Source organism: Pseudorca crassidens, chromosome 21 (genome assembly GCF_039906515.1).
Source record: "Pseudorca crassidens isolate mPseCra1 chromosome 21, mPseCra1.hap1, whole genome shotgun sequence".
Lineage (NCBI taxonomy): Eukaryota > Metazoa > Chordata > Mammalia > Artiodactyla > Delphinidae > Pseudorca > Pseudorca crassidens.
Window position 1 is genome coordinate 26,592,514 of NC_090316.1, and position 17,841 is coordinate 26,610,354.

Here is a 17,841-nt window from a genome sequence, read left to right on the forward strand (position 1 = left end):
CCTGGAAGGGTGCCGTGCACCATCAGCCCCAGTCTCCCTGCCCAGGCACGACACCCACTGAGAGCGGTACCGGGTGGGGTGACTGGACCAGGCCCTGAGGTGAGGAGGGGTCAGCCTTGGGTGCCACCAGACCTGCCGCCCCGCACGGGCCGAGGGAGGGGACGCAGGACTCGGCGGCCACAGACGGGGCAGCCGACCGGGAAGCCTCTTCCTTCCCAACTTCTTGAGGAGTCACTACTGAACTGGTTTATTGGTGCTGGGCATTCAAATGGCCATCAACAGTGGACACAGTCACCTCTGGACTTTTCCTTCTTTTCCGACTCCAGTCCTCATGCTCTCTTTGCTTTCAGTGCCACCAATAAGACTGTGGAGCCCTCCCGCTCTCAGCCTTGTGGGTCTGCACGCCTCACGCCCTGCCAGTCCCGGCTCAGGCGTCCCTCTTCCTGTCCCAGCCCCCTATCGAGCCCTAACGACCCCCGACACATGCCTCCCGGCTGAGCACGGTGGCCTCTCACGCCTCTCTGAAGGGTCTCTCATTTTATTTTTTAAAGACTTTTTGGCAGATTGATTGATTAAGATTGATTTCTGCGTTGAGTCTTTGTTGCTGTGCAGGGGCTTTCTCTAGTTGTGGTGCGTGGCTTCTCATTGCAGTGGCTTCTCTTGTTGCGGAGCATGGGCTCTATGCGCGCAGGCTCGGTAGTTGTGGCTTGTGGGCTCTAGAGCGCAGGTTCAGTAGTTGTGGTGCCCGGGCTTAGATGCCCTGCGGCATGTGGGATCTTCCCAGGCCAGGGCTCGAACCCGTGTCCCCTGCATTGGCAGGTGGATTCTTAACCACTGCGTCACCAGAGAAGCCCAGATCTCTCATTTTAAACAGTATTAACACTTCCTTCCACTTTCTCACTTCAGACCCCTGAAGCGGCCCACCTTGTCAAACGGGTTCACAAAGGGGAAAAATATTAGAGAAACAGTAAGAAAAGTGAACTGAAACATTGGAGATGAGTTACAAGTGTTCAAGATAGAAAGATATCAACTTCCCAGCCAGAAGTGCATGAAGGAGTTATTCAAAGCTCTTCTGAAAACCTGGGTCAACGTTTTCAGTGATGTTGACTTATGGAACTGAGCTCACAGGGCCTCTTGAGAGAAAGGACCACTTCTTAAAGCTGAGACCTGTCCCCAGCGGGGGAGAGCCATGTGGCCACCAGGAGGTCATCGAGGAGCCCAGGCCCGCCTGCTGTGGGACAGACACACATGGGGCTGGGGCAGCAGTGGGGTTCAGGTGTGGGGTCAGGGCAGAAGCTGGAGTCAGAATGTCAGAGCAAGGTGGACATGTCACCCTGTGACCTCAGGGATGGAGCTAATGTCCTGCAAGGAGATCCCAACCTTCCTTCCCAGTCCAGTCTCTCCTTTGAGGGGGATGGTGGCGTACCACACCTTCCTTGACCACAGCCTCTGGGAGAAGGTCCTTGGAACCTGTGTGCTCCTGGGAACCAGAGGACAGAAAGAGGGACATGAACAGGATGGCCTGCCAAGAAGCAACTGCAGAAATGTAACCTGAGACCTGCTGGAGCCAAAGGTACAATGAAAGTCGCCGGAGATGTGCAGGTTACCATGGTAATTAGAGGGATGTGTCCTAGGCACCGACTCCCCATCTCTCTGCTTCGCCCTGACCACTGCTCACCTGCTAGAGCAGAGCGGCACCAGGCCACCCCCATGCCTTCCTGGAGGCGGTGGCACTGGGACTTGAGGGCCAGGAAGAGTGACTACCACAGGGACGTGTGTCCAGCTGCTGAGATGCTTTCCCATCTCCTGGAAGGACGTCCCTCTAGCTCGGCAATGCATTCAGTCAAGGGCACCCAGAAGGTTCTCGGCTGGGATGCTGCCCAAAGACCCGCCCGGGAGGCATGGGCAGCAGAGCTCACTGTGGGCAACAGCCCCGGAATGAGTCCGCATTTTTTCATTGAATATATTAAGTACACAACGGAGTATGTCACCAAAGTAATTTATCTTTATAAGAACATAGCTTAATTTTTGAATGAAATAATCTATTTATCCAATAATTATATTCCAAAGATTTTCAACAGGGCTTGAATAGATGACTATATTACTGCTTAGCTATCCCATTTTTGGTTTTATGGTTTCTGACGCTTTAATTAGGAAGTCAGAAAGATCAATCTACTAGAAAATCATATTTTCTTGATATTCAAGTTAAGGTTTATGGTACAGAGTTTCTTAGTTTTTACTTGTTAAAAATCAACTGGGGAAAATTCCAAATTCCTCTTAAGGAAGTTCCGAAATGATGAATTAAAAGGGGAAAAAACTACCATTTGACTTTTTACAGTAAGAATGTAACGTGCAGCCTCTGCACCGCCACCAGAGCACCTGACCCTTGATCTTCCTTCACTCACAAAACATCCAACAGCAAAAGCAAATATCATCATTCAATTTTCCACAAGAGATGCAACATAAGTTATTTCATCATTACAAAGTTGATATACAATCTCAGAAATTTTGAAAAAATTGGAAAATCAAGAAAAAAAGTCCTACTTAACAAGAGAAGCACTTTCACACTTGGATGTATTAACGCCAGACTTCCCCTAACTTGCTAACAAATGGGGCTGAGATCACATTCCAGCCTTAAGTCTCCTCCCAGCCTGAGCTTTTCCTGCTGTGGATCTTACAGGCATCTCTGACGACTGCAGACCACACAGCAGTGAGACGCTCAGCCCCGTTAAAGTTCAGATGGAGTCACGACCCTGGAAGACCCCAAAGGCTGTCAGCGGTCTTACCTCCTATGTCTTCGCCGCTGGAGGAGCTCTCAGGACTCGAGCAGCTGGGGGCCTCCGGCGGAGGGGGGACCCACCCCTCAGGAGGCAGGCCCACGGTGTAGAGCCGTCGCGCAGGCTGGACCTGAGTGTCACCACCTGCAGGAAGAAGCAGGGACAGATGCCATCAGACGTCTACTTGCCGAGCAGCTTCTCCAGCCACTTTCACTGAAGATGGGTAGCCAGAGCCGTAAATACTGATGTCAGTCAGCCAAGCATTTTGCCAGCAGAGCCACTAAGCTCTACACCCAGACAGGGACAAGGGGTGAGCTATGATTATGTAAATTCACATTAAGTTACTTATTATGTAAACTTCTGGGGTTTTATAATATGGTATAAAAACATAACTAATTCATGAATAAGAAGCAGAAAATAAGAAGACTCCATGTAACACACCCCTCATGACCACAACATGAATCTCAACATTTTGGTGCATAACCTTCTGGACCTTTTTCTCTCTATATGCTAACAACATGTATGCAGTGTGTGTGTCTGTTCACACCCACACACAGACACACACACGTCTTAATGGGATCACGCCACACACAGACACACACACGCCTTAATGGGATCACGCATCATTATACACGTATATATTATATGTATAATATCATTCAAAAGTGAATATGATAAAATATTAAGATACATTTAAGCTTACATACTCTCAAAGGCTACATGATAGTCCATGGCATTGGCAAATTTAACTATAATTTAACCACTGTCCTAAATTTTGCATATGGAGGTTGATTCTAAATTTGCACTATTACAAGCACCTGCTATGACCATCCTGGCTGTACATAACTTTGCACCACTGACCACAGGGTTCCTCCAAACAAATTCCTGGAAGTGGACCTGCTGAGCTGCACCGTCCGGAGAGGCAGCTTCCGGTGCTGCTGCCATGCTCTCAACACTGGGCAGGATCGACGCTCTAATCTTCATGTTCTCATTCAAGATATGGCAAAGTAACCTTTATCCAACACAAGTGGATATCCCCATTAGTCTTTCTCAGAAAAATGAATATTTTACTTTAAAAACAACAAAAAGGACTGAGCAAAATCACTAATGCACATATAACAGAACGTGTGGTTGAGAGACATTTAAATTGTGAAAGCTTTGGAACATTTTCAAATTCTTCTGCCATCAATATACTTCACTTTTGTGAAGCTAAGGGGCAAGACTGTAGTTCTTATGTTAATCTGATCCATCCAGTTGATTAACGACTGTGTCGTTACTGCCAGGATCAAGGGCAGAGCAGGGACGTTACCGCCAGGATCAAGGGCAGAGCAGGGATGTGCTTCCAGGCAGACCATCCCCTGTCGGGTGACATCAACATTTGATCATTTTTCACAGAATACTTTTGGGAGCTTTTAATCAGCTAACAGAACTTGGAAACACTACTGCTCACTTAAGTATCAGGAATGAATACAGGCGGTGCCGTGGATCCGAGGCAGGATATGACTCCTGTTATGAAGGGCAAGGATGCACCTGAGGGCAGAGCTCTTCCCGATGCTCCCATGCCGAGCACACACTCATCTGAGGCCAAGCCTGCGGGCTGAGGAAGGCGATCTGCTGTCTGTGTCAGGGTGGCCAGGCGCAGAGCGCAGCTTCCCGGCCCGGGTTTCCCTTGTCTCTTCTGGTAGAAGATGGCTCATCGCTGCACGGCAGTCAGATGTCGTGTTTCACTGCTCAGGGCTCGGGGCTCAGCAGGGCCACAGCATCCCCTCGCCCACACATCGGGCCCGCAGGGTGAGGCTTGGGGATCTGGACGAGGCATGTCAGGACCCCCTTCACTGCTGACAGAGGCCACCGTCTCCCTAGGAACACCGGGCTGGCCGCGAGGCTTCAGAAGAGGCGACTTAATCAGCTCTCCTCTTGTTGATTGGCTGGCTGAGATCCGAGGTTCATAATTCTCACCCTTTCTGGCTCTGGGTCTGATTTGCAGGACACCCACTTGAGCTTGATTTCATGCCTAACCTCTGACTCCCCCTGCATTGTGCCTGTCCACATGGCCCCCTGCCCACAAGCACACACGTGTGCCCTCCACCAGGGCACCGCCACCAAGCCACCCTTGGGACGGCCGCAGCCTTCACGATCGGTGTATTTGTGTCACGGAGCTTGGGGCACAAGGCTGTTTTTTATAATTCTTCTGGGATTACCTGGCTCTTTAAAATATATACAGATATAAAGCAATAACAAATAATAAGGGTCCAACATGGGCTCTTGGGTGACGGAAATTCATCAAAATGCATACACACCGATTGTTGTGGCCGTTTACAGATCATGCCCTCATCTTTAAGAACAAATGGAATCACCAATGCCCTTTTGAAACTAACAAACTAACAAACAAACAAACAAACACTTCTGTCAAGTGAACAAATAGTTACCAGAATCAGCATGCTGTGTCCTAACTGTACAAAGAACATTTTCTCAACCTCATCCAAGGACTGACTGACAAAGGCCCCTTTCCTCATCTGGCTGCTTCTTCCAACACTGAAAAGACTTGGACACACCTGCAGCTCTGCTTATCGCCAAACTGTGTCCTCCACAAGCATCAAGCCTTCAAGCAAATCCTCAGATGACCTTTACAGAATGTTTCATATGACCTGCCCACAACTTGTATTTGTCTATTTGATTGTGATTTCATTGTTTTGTCTTTAGCCAAGATTTCTCTTTTTCTAGCTGCAAATGAATTGCTTTTTCTTCAAAATTCCCAAGGCATATTGCTTCAAAAAATATGTTGCTCTTTCAGGATTAAAAAACACTCAAGAAACTAGGGCTAGAGGGAACTTCAAATGACAAAGCATGCATGAAAAACCCACAGCTGGCACTACACTCAATAGAGAAAGCATGAAAAACACACGGCTGACATTATACTCCATTGAGAAAGCCTGGCTGCTTCCCTCTAAGATTAGCAATGATTACAATTCACATTCTTGCCACTTCATTTCAACATTATACTGAAAGTACTAGACAAGGCAATTAGTCAAGAAAGAAAGGAAGTAAAGGCATCCAGATTGAACAGGAAGAAGTAAAACATCTCTTCTCACAGATAAGATCTTGTATATAGAAAACCCTGAAAAATTCACATACACAAAAAAACCTGTTAGAGCTATTAAGTTTGGCAAAGTTGTAGGATACAAGATCAACATACAAAAATCTATATTTCCATATTTAAGAAACCACTGCCTAATGCAAGGTCAAAGCATTTATTAGTATTTCCATATACCAGCAATTAATAATCCAAAAAGAAAACAATTCCATTTACAATAGTATCAAAAAGAATAAAATACTTTGGAATAAACTTTTTTTAAGTATAAAATTTATAATGAAAACTACAAAGCATTGTTAAAAGAAATTAAAAATGACTTAAATGGAAAGCTAGACGAAATTCATGGATTGAACAACTTAATATTGTTAAGATGGCACTAATCCCCAGAGTGTTCTGCAAATTCAGTGCAATTTGTATCAAAATTCCAACTTCCTTTTTTTTTTTCTTCCAGAAATGGACAAGCTGATCCTAAAATTCATATGGAATTGTGAGGGACCCCGAACAGCTAAAACAATCTTGAAAAACAACGAAGTTAGAAGACTCTTAACTCTGATTTCAAAACTTATTACAAAGCTACAGTAATTAAAACAGTGTGGTACTGGCATAATGACAGACATAGAGACCAATGGAACAGAATTGAGAGCCCAGAAATAAACCCAAACATTTATGGCCAATTGATTTTTTTTGTTTTTGTTTTTGTTTTTTTTTCGGTACGCGGGCCTCTCACTGTTGTGGCCTCTCCTGTTGCGGAGCACAGGCTCTGGACGCGCAGGCTCAGCGGCCATGGCTCACGGGCCCAGCCGCTCTGCAGCATGTGGGATCTTCCCGGACCGGGGCACGAACCCGTGTCTCCTGCATCAGTAGGTGGACTCCCAACCACTGTGCCACCAGGGAAGCCCTGGACAATTGATTTTTGACAAGGGTGCCAAGTGGAGAAAGGACAGTCTCTGCAACAAGTGGTGCTGGGATGACTGGATATCCAGACAAAGGAATGAATCTGGACCCCTACCTCACACCATATTCAAACATTAACTCAAAATGGATAAATTACTTAAATGTAAGAGCTAAAACTATAAAACTCAGAAGAAACCTTAGATGTAAAATTTGTGGCCTTGGATTTGGCAACAGTTTTTTAAATGACACCAAAAACACAAGCAACAGAAGAAGAAATAGATATAATGGACTTAATCAAAATTAAAATGTTTTATACTTCAAGACACCATCAAGGAAGTGAAAGGCTAACCCATGGAATGGGAGAAAATATTTGCAAATCATGTATCTGATAAAGCTCTTGTGTCCAGATTATGACCACCTCTTACAACTCAGCAGCAAAAAGACAAGCAATCCAATTACAATATGGGCCAAGGACTTATATACACATTTCTCTAAAAAAGATACACAAATGTCCAACACACACATGAGAAGACACTCAACATCACCAGTCATCAGGGAAACGGGAATCAGAACCACAGTGAGGTGCAATCTCACACCTACTAGGATGGTTAGCCTAGTAGGGTAAGAAAACAGAAAATAGCAAGTGTTGGCAAGGGTGTGGAGAAACTGGACCCCCCCCTCCCCCCGCATGGCTGGTGTGATGAAGAATGGTGCAGCTGCTGTGGAAAACAGTTTGGCTGTTCCTCAAAATGTTAAACATAGGAGTACCACATGACCCAGCAATTCCACTTCTAGGTTTATATCCAAGAGAACTGAAAACACATGTCCACACAAACACTTGTGCAGGGATGTTCAAAGTGGCGTTATTAATAAAAGCCTAAAAGTAGAAATAACCCAAATATCTGTCTATCGATGAACAGATAAACAAAATGTGGTATATCCACGGAATGGAATATTATTCAGCAACAAAAAGAAATGAAGCACTGATACTCGTTACAATTCAGATGAACCTGGAAAACATGCTAAGTGACAGAAGCAGACACAAAAGGTCACCTATTATGCAATTCCACTCAGGCAAAATGTCCAGAATACACAAATCTGTAGAGACAGAAAGCAGGGAGGCATGAATGGGGATAACTGCAATGGATATGGGTTTCTTTTGGGGTGAAAAGAATGTTCTGGAATTAGTGGTGATGGTTACATAACATTGTGAGTATACTAAGAATCACTGAACTGTACATTTTGAAATGGTTATGGTAAACTTTAGATTAAATGAATTTTATCTTTAAAAAATAGGGCTTCCCTGGTGGCGCAGTGGTTGACAGTCCGCCTGCCGATGCAGGGGACACGGGTTCGTGCCCCGGTCCGGGAAGATCCCACATGCCGCGAAGCGGCTGGGCCCGTGAGCCACGGCCGCTGAGCCTGCGCGTCTGGAGCCTGTGCTCCGCAACGGGAGAGGCCACAACAGTGAGAGGCCCGTGTACCGCAAAAAAAAAAAAAAAAAAAAAAAGTTGCTGCATGTTGTATGGAGTTTTCAGAAAAGGGCATATAAGTTAGGCTCATTTGCATCTGTGAAATACTGAAACTATCAGAAATGCCTCCTCTATTTGTGGCCTGAAGCCATGAGAAAGGGTGTGGGGGTCCTGCCCACCAGACCCCTCCCCCTTCCAGGATGCCTGGCGGCCAGAGGGTGGTCTGGAAGGGGAGAAAGCGTGGGGTGTGCAGAAATGCAGCAACTGGACGCCCCTCTAGGACCCAGTGAGACTGCCCTGGTCACACCACATCCTCATTAAACACTCCCCCTTAGTTTAGGCCATGGCAGGTGGCCAGTCTACACTGCGCAAGGCACACTGTGCTGCCTTAGACAGCAAGCACCACACGCAGAGTCTGCAGTCTGAGAAATCACATGGGTGGAGAGGTCCACCGAGAACACGGGCCGAAACCTGACCTGCGGTCCTCATGGGACCTCTCCTCTGGCCCCATCACCATGCTGGCTGGGCCAACTCCATCCGGGCACTGGCGTCTATCCTGTCCTATCCTCCGACTGTGCCACAGCCGCTGGCACCAGCCACCACGGGGCGATCACCAGTCAGCACCATGGGTGCCCCACTGCCCATCACAGCTCAGGCTGCAGCTGGGGCCCACCCCCAGCTCCTGGCGGACGTGATGGAGGCTCCCCATGCTCAGGGCCCCCTCATCCACTCACACCAGGCATCTGCTCCATGGAACAAGCTTCTCAACCTTCCGTACGGGTCATTTCACGTAATCGATACATTCTGAACCAACTTTACATCAGCATCTTGATTTTTAGTTCAACATCCTCATACTGAACAACAACAGCACCTCACAGCCGCCTGCTGAAATGACATGACTGAACCTGGAGCTTCCGTGGAAAGACACCATCCAGATTATTACTATTAGTGAATAATCGCTGTTAAAACCGTCAAGTTAGAAGAGGGAAGAAAATGCAAATAAACCCTAAAAACAAAATTTTTAAAAAGACTAAGAACACTGGTTCAGTCAAACTTGGACAGAAAACCAGGAACACCCAGGGACGCCTGCTCCTCACGTAGGCGGCACATCTTCCCTACGGTTCCCGCCTTGCTAAGCTGTGCTGTGCTTATTCAAAACCACGTGCGTCCTTCACAGGTGGAACGGGTGTCACGTTAGTTTTCTGGGCAGCATCACAGGTGGGGGCTTGAGCACAGGTGTTCCTTCTCTCCTGGTTCTGGAGGCTGGATGTCCGAGATGGAGGTGTCACAGGGCTGGTTTCCGAGGCCTGTCTCCTTGGCGTGTGGATGGCTGTCTTCTCCCCGTGTCCTCATGCAGTCATCCTGCTGTGCGTGTCCGGGTCCTGATCTCTTCCTGATCTCACCAGTCACATTGGACTAGGACCCACCCTAATGGCCTCGTTTCACTTAATCACCTCTTTAAAGGCCCCGTCTCCAAACACAGTCAACATCTTGAGGTCAGGGCTTCAGCGTATGAATTACGGAGGATACAATTCAGCCCACGACAGTATGGTCTTTGAAAGGTAAAACAGCATTAAATAGTAGCCACTATTCCTTAGTGTGACTCCAGGGGTGGGAGTCCATCCTACACCTGGCAGGCTCTCTGTCAGAACAGCAGCAGGTGCGCCAGAGAGTGGTGGTCCTGGGGGGATGCTACATGGGGGTCAGAGCATCCCAACCACACCAAGGCACATGAGGACACAGAAAGGGAACTCGGCAGCCCCAGGTTCATCCTGAAGGACAAGCTTGTGCAGCCCCCCATTCTGGGGGGGAACGCTTTCCCCTCGTCCGCAGGCATTGGCCATCTCATGGGTGAAACAGGCGTGGCACGATTATTTCTGGAGATCCAGCCTGTGGGCAGCAGGCATGCCCTGGGCTTGTCGGGCCTGCCACTGAGATCTGGTCCAGGGAGGGCCAGGATTTGTGGACATAAGGTTACCAGGCCAGGCCAGCAGGAGAGACCAGCGCTCAGGAACAGAATCACTCTAGGACAGAGCCCCGTGAGGGGCCACTGCCAAAGAGAAACAGAACTGACCCGAGAAAGGGTGCTGGGAACTCTGCCCTCTCACGTCCACCTGGGCACTAGGGGCTGCAGCCAGGGCTGCCCCCACCTCGCCTGGCCTCTTTCCGTGTGTCCCACTTAGTGGCCCCTCGCCGGGCAACACCGCTGCATTGATGGGGAACCAGAGTGAGAGGAGCCTCCACGGCCGACCACCTCACTGTGTGAGGATCTTGGACAGACATCTGTGAAGAGCAATGGACAGGAGACTAAAACAGGAGAGACGTCAGGACCGCGTCCTGGGTGGCCAGGGACTGGGGCAGGGTGACAGGGCAGATGAGAGACCAGGCAGCAGGGTCCAGTCTCTGCGACCGGGAACAGCATGTAGATGAACTCAACACCAATGGCGAACTTGACCTCGTCCCCAGCTGGGGGCACCGATGCTGGCTTCTTCCCTCCCCAAGTGAAGTAACTGTCCTCCCAGAGCGTGAGCAGAACGACACCTGCCCGTCCCCTGAGGTGACACCCCAGTGGCCTGAGGCCAGGCACGTGCTTCCTGGGGAATGTCCAGGGACCCGCCCTCACCTGTCATGGGGGGGATGCCCCCGCCCTTCACTCTCTCAGGAGCCACTTTCTCAGGTGGGTTTCTGCAGGCTGGACTCACTGGGGCCCTCTTCTCTTGGCCACGTGGAACCTCAGGATACAGTTTCTTCAGCACTTTTCCAACAAACACTACAGAGGCATCAATTTGCAAAAGAAAGGAAAAGAATTACTGACGGCAGTTTTATTTAAATTGCAAATGGATTTTATAGAAAACGAAGACATATCAGGACATCACTACCTCAGGACTGCCCCCTATAGGACACCACTGGGGTTGTCCCCCCAAGATCCTCCAGCACCGTCCCCCTCAGAAGACCCCCAGCACCGTCCCCATCAGGGGACCCCTCATCACTGTCCCCTGAAAAGATGCTGCCCCCCAGCACTGGATGCCCCCACAGGTGTGGGCACAGGTAGGAGCCGCTCACACCTGTGCTCACACCTGGGGGCCGCACTTGGGCTCACAGTTCTGTTCTTCCCTCACCTTGTCTCTGGTTGAATGTATGTATAAAGCACAGACTGCGAGGTGTTTTGAGAATCAGGGTTTGAGGTCCTGGGCCCCAGCGCAGCCCTAGACAGGCTGGGTCCACGTCAGTTCACAGCAGATACGCTGGGCAGGCCCCAGGCAGCCCCGGCTCCTCCCTCCAGGGCACCCGCCGGGGACCAGCACAGCCGGCTAGGTTCTCACAAGGGTGTGCAGAGTCTTCATTTGGTTTATTTTAGTTTACATTCTGATCTAACTGGAGGGGAAGAGCTGCCACAATGAATAAATATTTCTGTCCTGATTTAAGTGTGAACAACAGGTACAATCTCAAAACAGCATCCTAGAAAAGGTGAGGGGAAAAGGTTCACCCAATGAACCTGTTTTAACCTCATTAAATTCAGAAACAAACCAGCAAAGAGAGAGAGAGCTGCTCTGGAGTAACCAAGCACCGTGGGGCAGAAATTGGGACCCCGGAGAAGGGTTTGAGTTCTTCAGATGATGAGGTGGAGGATGTATGTTTGGGCCACTGAGGACGCGGTGACGTGAGAGGGGAAGTCTGAAGGGGCCACCGAGTGGCTTGTGGGTCACAGAGGGCAGGGTCCTGTCCCCACGTGGGAGGCACAACCCTAAAGACGCAGACCACTCCTCATTTCATCATGTGCTCAGACAGCCCTCGCAGCAGCAATAACCCCCTCCGACCGGTACTAGTTGGAAAAAACACAACTTGGGTCTAAAAACACGAAAGGCCTTCTCAGAAAACTATTCAAGCCCAGGCAGTGCTTGGCCGGGCGCCTGGGAGGAGCACGGGGTCCTGATGCCACCCGCCCGCTGGCCCGGTGGCCTGATGGCTGGCTGCCCGCTTGGCCAGGAGGCCCTGGATGGAAGAAACTGCCTCTGGCGACGATGCCCTCATTTACGGTCTCGGGTCCCGGAAATGCTGGACTCCAACCCCCACCTCTGCCTGCTTGAACAGCGCAGGGCCCCGCTCAGAATATTCTCAAGGCCTCTGCAGACAGCCCCGGGCAGTGCGTGCGTCACGGGGAGACAGGCTGTTCCGTTAGACCGGCGCTCAAAGACACGTCCAGAGGGTAGGTTCCAAGTTTCCGTTAGAAACTGAACTGTCCTGTGCATTTCCTTAAATGGCAGAGGGGAAAACACTCTATTCCAGAAGACTGGGTGGCAATTTCCAGGGGAAACCAAAGGCAGATAAAATAAACTTTACCTACAAACTCAATCAACCTACAAAATCAACAAGTCAGCATTTTTATGAACTAGAACAAATATTAAGATAAAATCCTAACTGGGCACCTGCTCTAAAACAAACTCGGGGAAGCTCGGGGCCTGAGACTCGCCTGGGCTGGCGGCAGCTGACATGGGCGTCCAGCTGAGGTCATCTCTGAGCCGAAGCTTCTGCACACACGTGTGTATCTGAACACAAAACAACACTACAGGAAAACCCGACACAGGTCATCACCAAGCAGTGCCTGCACCACAGCTGAGCAGCCACACAGCCCGAAGAACCCGACATAAAAACACAGCGATCCCAGGGAGAAACCAGTGCAAACCAGGCCCCCAGAAGGCCCCTTCTCCAGGGAACACTGAAGCGGATTGGGCACCTCACCATTTTGCTTGAACAGGTGCCCTGACTACAGGCGGCAAGGGCGCGGCACACGGCAGGCTGGCCAGGAACTCACCGCCTAGGCTTTCTGCCGTGGATCCTGAGCTGAGACATTGGTGGTGTGCAGGGCAAGGAAAAGAACAGAAGCCCGTGGCGCTTTCACTGAATTCACCGGACTGCGTACGTAAATTGTATTTACAGCCTAATTAATAGGGGTTTTCACCAAGGCGCTAGCTACCTGGCGGCGTGTCTGCAAAGCCTCCGGCTCTCGAGGTCCTTTGGCTCTCCACTCGCTGGCTTTGCGGTGTCCCCGCACGACCGCTGCAGGGGCCTCAGCCTGTTGGGAGGTTTAGGACACGTGGTCCTTCCTCAGGGACAAGATTCAGGACAAGACTCAGACAATCCCAGGCTGAGCGCTCCAGTGCTGAGGTCCCGGGGGCCAGAAGCCAACTTGGGTGGGGTCTGGGGGCGACAAGCTTGCCTCACACCTGGCTCTGGAAGCTGAGAGCTCCTTATAAGGGGCCTGGGTCTGAGGGCTGTGGTCCAAGGGCGGCCTCATCTGCCACCCAGGCTCCCCCGCCGCCCGCCCCACGGGGCCTGGCCAGGTCTTGCTTCGGGCTCTGGGCCTCCCCGATAGGGAAGGGTGGCAATCGCTGGGGTTCAAACATCATCCCAGCCAACGCCCCACCAGAGGCAGCCCTGCCAGGGACAGGGCCCCCCTCCATGTCTCCTGACTATGGGACCCTGCTCAGGGCTGCCAGGCCCTGTAGTGTCCCCACTGACATTTTCAAAACTAAATCTAGCACAAGACTCAAGGGCTCAATACTTGCCTCCTCAACCTCGTTACCAGGGAGCAAAGTTTCGTGACTCTGAGAGGAGAGGAGGTTCTCGGTCAGCAGGAGGCTCAGAGCACAGGGCGAACCTGCAGGTCTCCCCACGCAGAGCTCCTCCCCTCTCCCACAATACCCAACAGGGATCCCTCCAGGAGTTGGGTTCAACTGGGTTAAGCCACAGTTCTGCCACTCCTAGGTCTTTCTGAGTCTCACTGTTTCCCTCTGTAAAATGGGCAGAAACACCTCTGTGGGCGAGGCTGCAAGACTGACAACACAGGTGTGCTACAGAGACGACACAGGAGTGGACGACGGGGCTCTCACTTCCTCACTCCCGGCCTCTCTCCCTTCCCACTCCCGTCTCAGGCCGGGACGAAAGCTGAAACGTCCTCCAGCTCGCCTGAGATCCAGACCCCACTGCCAACAGCAGGCAAGCCCACCCAATGGCCCGCAGCGCCCGGTATTTCAACAAAGCAAAACTGAACTGTTTTTCCCCACTCGCCCTGCGCCCATGGCCTGGCCTGGGGCACTGTCGGCCCGCCAGCCCCTGCGCTGCCCGCCTGATGCCCCCCCCCCCCCCCCCCCCCCGCCTTCTGAGAGCATGTGGCTACTTGCCGGCACCAGGAGCTGCTCCAGGCTCATCTGCTCTCCCTCTGCCTGCGCCCTGGGGTCGGCATGTCTCCAAGGAGCCTGTGTCCAGGAGGAGGGTGCGTCCCCGTTCTGAACACAAATCCAGTCACATCCGTCCTTGGCTGAACAACCACGGCTGCTCGAGGGAGGACCGTCTTGGCCACTGCAGACACAGGGGCCCACATCAGAGAAGCAGAGCGGGAACCAGCCCCATGAGCACCGGACGTGCCCACGGGGAAGGAGGACGCACCACATGTCCATGTGCTTCTGAGGGCTCGCGGCTGCACCACGGGGCGGGGGCTCAGCACGCACAGCACGCACCATCTACGATCGAGGGAACACAGGCTGTGCACTCAAAATTCAAAACAAATGTTCCTAAAGTACAACTTAAATATAAAAGTGTCATACTCTACGCTTAAATCCCAAGATTAATATTTGGAGGGTGACCGTGGGCAGAACAGTACACGGATTCAGATGTGCTAATTCATAAAGGCCAGAGGGCCTGCACAGTTCACACTTCATCAAATGGGAAAGACAATTTTCCTAAGTTTTAAATTTAAAATTGAGCATAGTAGTTCAAAAACTAAAACAAAGAGGAGAACTTTTATCCTCCTAAGCTAAAAGGGTGTAAGCATCTCGTAAACCCAAGAGGCAGCATGATTTCCATCTCACACTCATGTGTGTTAAAAACCTCACAAGCAAAAACACACTTTCTCCAGGAGTCTCTGCAGGCTCCCACCCCCGGCAGCACATGTGCTCCATCAATCCCACCCCTACGACTTGTAATAAACGTTATCACAGGAACAAAACTGCTCTGAGAGGAGATGCAGGTTTTACATCCTATTATCCATGATCCGTGAGATAATTATCAAGTGTCTTGTCAACAGGCACAAGAACAGATGATCTCAAAGAGCTGTCAGGACGGGCATCCCAACAGCAAAAGCGGGAGATGTGTCTTCAATGAGAAGTTTAACTAGTAAGTCTTAACGGATTCCAAATATCCAGGTACCTCAGATTAAAATAATTTTGCTGATAAATATACATGTCTAATACTTTCAGTTGCCACAAGTTAAAGCATAGTCTTTTTAAAAATAATGTGATTTTAATTTTTCAAAATCAGCTTTAAAAGAGCAATGTGTAACAAACAGAATGAAAACAATACTTTCTACCAACCAATACTGCTGGAGGGTTCCTTGGTGAATTTCACTTTAACCCAGCATTTGAGACAACGCAGGGAGTAAGACCACTGAACGTCTGAACATCATCCTCTGAAGCAAACAAGCTGTCAGCGTGGACCTGCCTGCCCAGACCCCCACCAGCCCCAGTGATCAGTGCCTCTGCTTTTCAAAGGGACGATGGACCCGCTCCTGTGCAGTCACATGGGGCTCCTATCACAAACGGAGCTCGTAGTTTACTTAAATACAAATTACCAGCTGTTTTAGACCAAAAGAAATGTGTAGCCACTGGACTCTCAGTTCTCTGAGCCTCCAGGGCTATGAAGGAGCTGGGTACCCCATGAACTGCCTGCCGGTTTCCTACAAATAGGGACTTGATTCTAACTGGCCAAACCTACTTAGGGATTCACGTTAAAAGCAGAACATAAATGAAAGGTTATTTTTTTCAGGGTAGGAACACAGTAAAACATCATTTTTAAAAAGCATCTGTCAGCTTTGGTTTGTTGAAAGGCGCCTTGTGCCTCCGTATGTGTGTGTGTGCGCGCGCCCTTGTACCTACTGCAAACATAGTCCTAAAAATCAATTTAGAGATTAAAAGTTTCTTTTTTGCTTAATTTCCACTGTGCTCAAAAACAAACAAAAAAGAGCAAGGTGCTTGGGTCCAGGAAGGCAGCTCTGTGTCACCACAGGAGCTCAGTGAACCGCTGGCCTCCTGCCTGTGCCGTCCCCCTCTCCCAGCAAGAGCAGGTTGTAACTTGAAACTCTGCTGTCTGTCAAAAAGCAATCAGCAGAACATAAAAAAGCAGGGGAATGGACATTGATGCCTGCAGGAGACAAGTACAATCACCACGCGACGGGCGACTGGAGCTGGGACATGAGAGACACAGAAAAAGGTCACTGTGGAGAAAAACATCCTGTCTGAAATTAATGCGACGAAATACCAAACAGAGAGATCAAGTCTCTGTGTCACAGGGGAATTAAGTCATTTTGATATAATTTTCAGAGAGGACTGCCGTCTAAACTTGCTATTTCAGGTTAAAGACACAAGCCAAATAATAAAATTTCAGTAAAGTGTTCTTTGGAAAGTAGACACCTGGGAAGAACTCAAAAGGAAATAGATAGTTTGACTGCTGGTGGTAAACTATTCAATTCTGAACTATTCTTCCACACAATCACGTGTTTTAAAATCTAACAGTTGCGTATAAAAAAGGAAGGGGTTTGCTCCATTTTTAACAGAGGTGTTAATGGCAGCATTTCAAGGAATTAGGTCTCCTTCGCTGTGGTCTTAGGGCAGAATGCCTAACAGGCTCCTGCCCGAGTCAGACAGTGCTCCCGGCACACCTCCCAGCTGGGAAAGCTTCCTCATCAGGGGAAACTGGGTGCATGTACTTTCTATTAGAAAAGGCTCTCATGAAAAAAAAAAAAAAAAAGAAACAGAAACAGGAACTTTTTCTTCCATAATATTCCATTCTGAAAAAAGCAAAGGAAAATGAAAACTATGTGATAGAAAAAAAAGCACCTCTGATCTTTTTTTTTTTTTTGTGGTACGCGGGCCTCTCACCGTTGTGGCCTCTCCCGTTGCGGAGCACAGGCTCCAGACGCGCAGGCTCAGTGGCCATGGCTCACGGGCCCAGCCACTCCGCGGCACATGGGACCTTCCCGTACCGGGGCTCGAACCTGTGTCCCCCGCATCGGCAGGCGGACCCCCAACCACTGCGTCACCAGCGAAGCCCACCTCTGATCTTTGAGACCACTAAGTCACCCCATCAATGTCAGAAATATTTTTCTTTTCCTTAAAAAAGTTCACTTTGATGGTAAAGTGATACACATTTCCCTCAACATCTATGTATACAATATACTTTATTTACCATTGGTGTAAAACTATACATTTATTTTTACTAAATATATACTGTAGATCTTTCTGGTAATGGATGAGAAATGATATTGAGTCATTTGTAATTCTCTAGCCAAATCATCCCTATGAACCACTGTCTCTCAGAAAAGCATAACTCTCAGAGGACAAAAAAACACGTGGAGCTAATCTGGGGCCATGAGGAATAAAATTAGCTAAAAAACTATATTTCCAGGGGTGGATGTTAATGGGAAACAGTAAAACTGATGGGGCCACATGCTTATAGGAATTACACAAAAATAAAAAAAGATACCATAAATATTAACAAATAACTTCTAAAAAGTGACTTCGAGATATTTCATTATGAGAGAAAAACATCA

General features: G+C 49.3%; 1 protein-coding gene across 3 annotated transcripts in view; it reads right to left on the minus strand.

Annotated features, from left to right (window-relative positions):
• Positions 1 to 17,841, minus strand: part of ERICH1 (glutamate rich 1) — a 68,926-nt gene that overhangs the window by 43,573 nt on the left and 7,512 nt on the right. For all 3 annotated transcript variants that reach the window (XR_010939604.1, XM_067722024.1, XM_067722023.1), the window contains exons 2-3: positions 10,861 to 11,007; positions 2,787 to 2,921 (exon numbers count right to left, since the gene is read on the minus strand). Coding sequence is in view for 2 of the 3 variants with exons in the window: in XM_067722024.1 (XP_067578125.1) it covers positions 2,787 to 2,921; positions 10,861 to 11,007 (282 nt within the window). In the remaining variant the exon portion in view is untranslated. The remainder of the gene's footprint in view (positions 1 to 2,786; positions 2,922 to 10,860; positions 11,008 to 17,841) is intronic.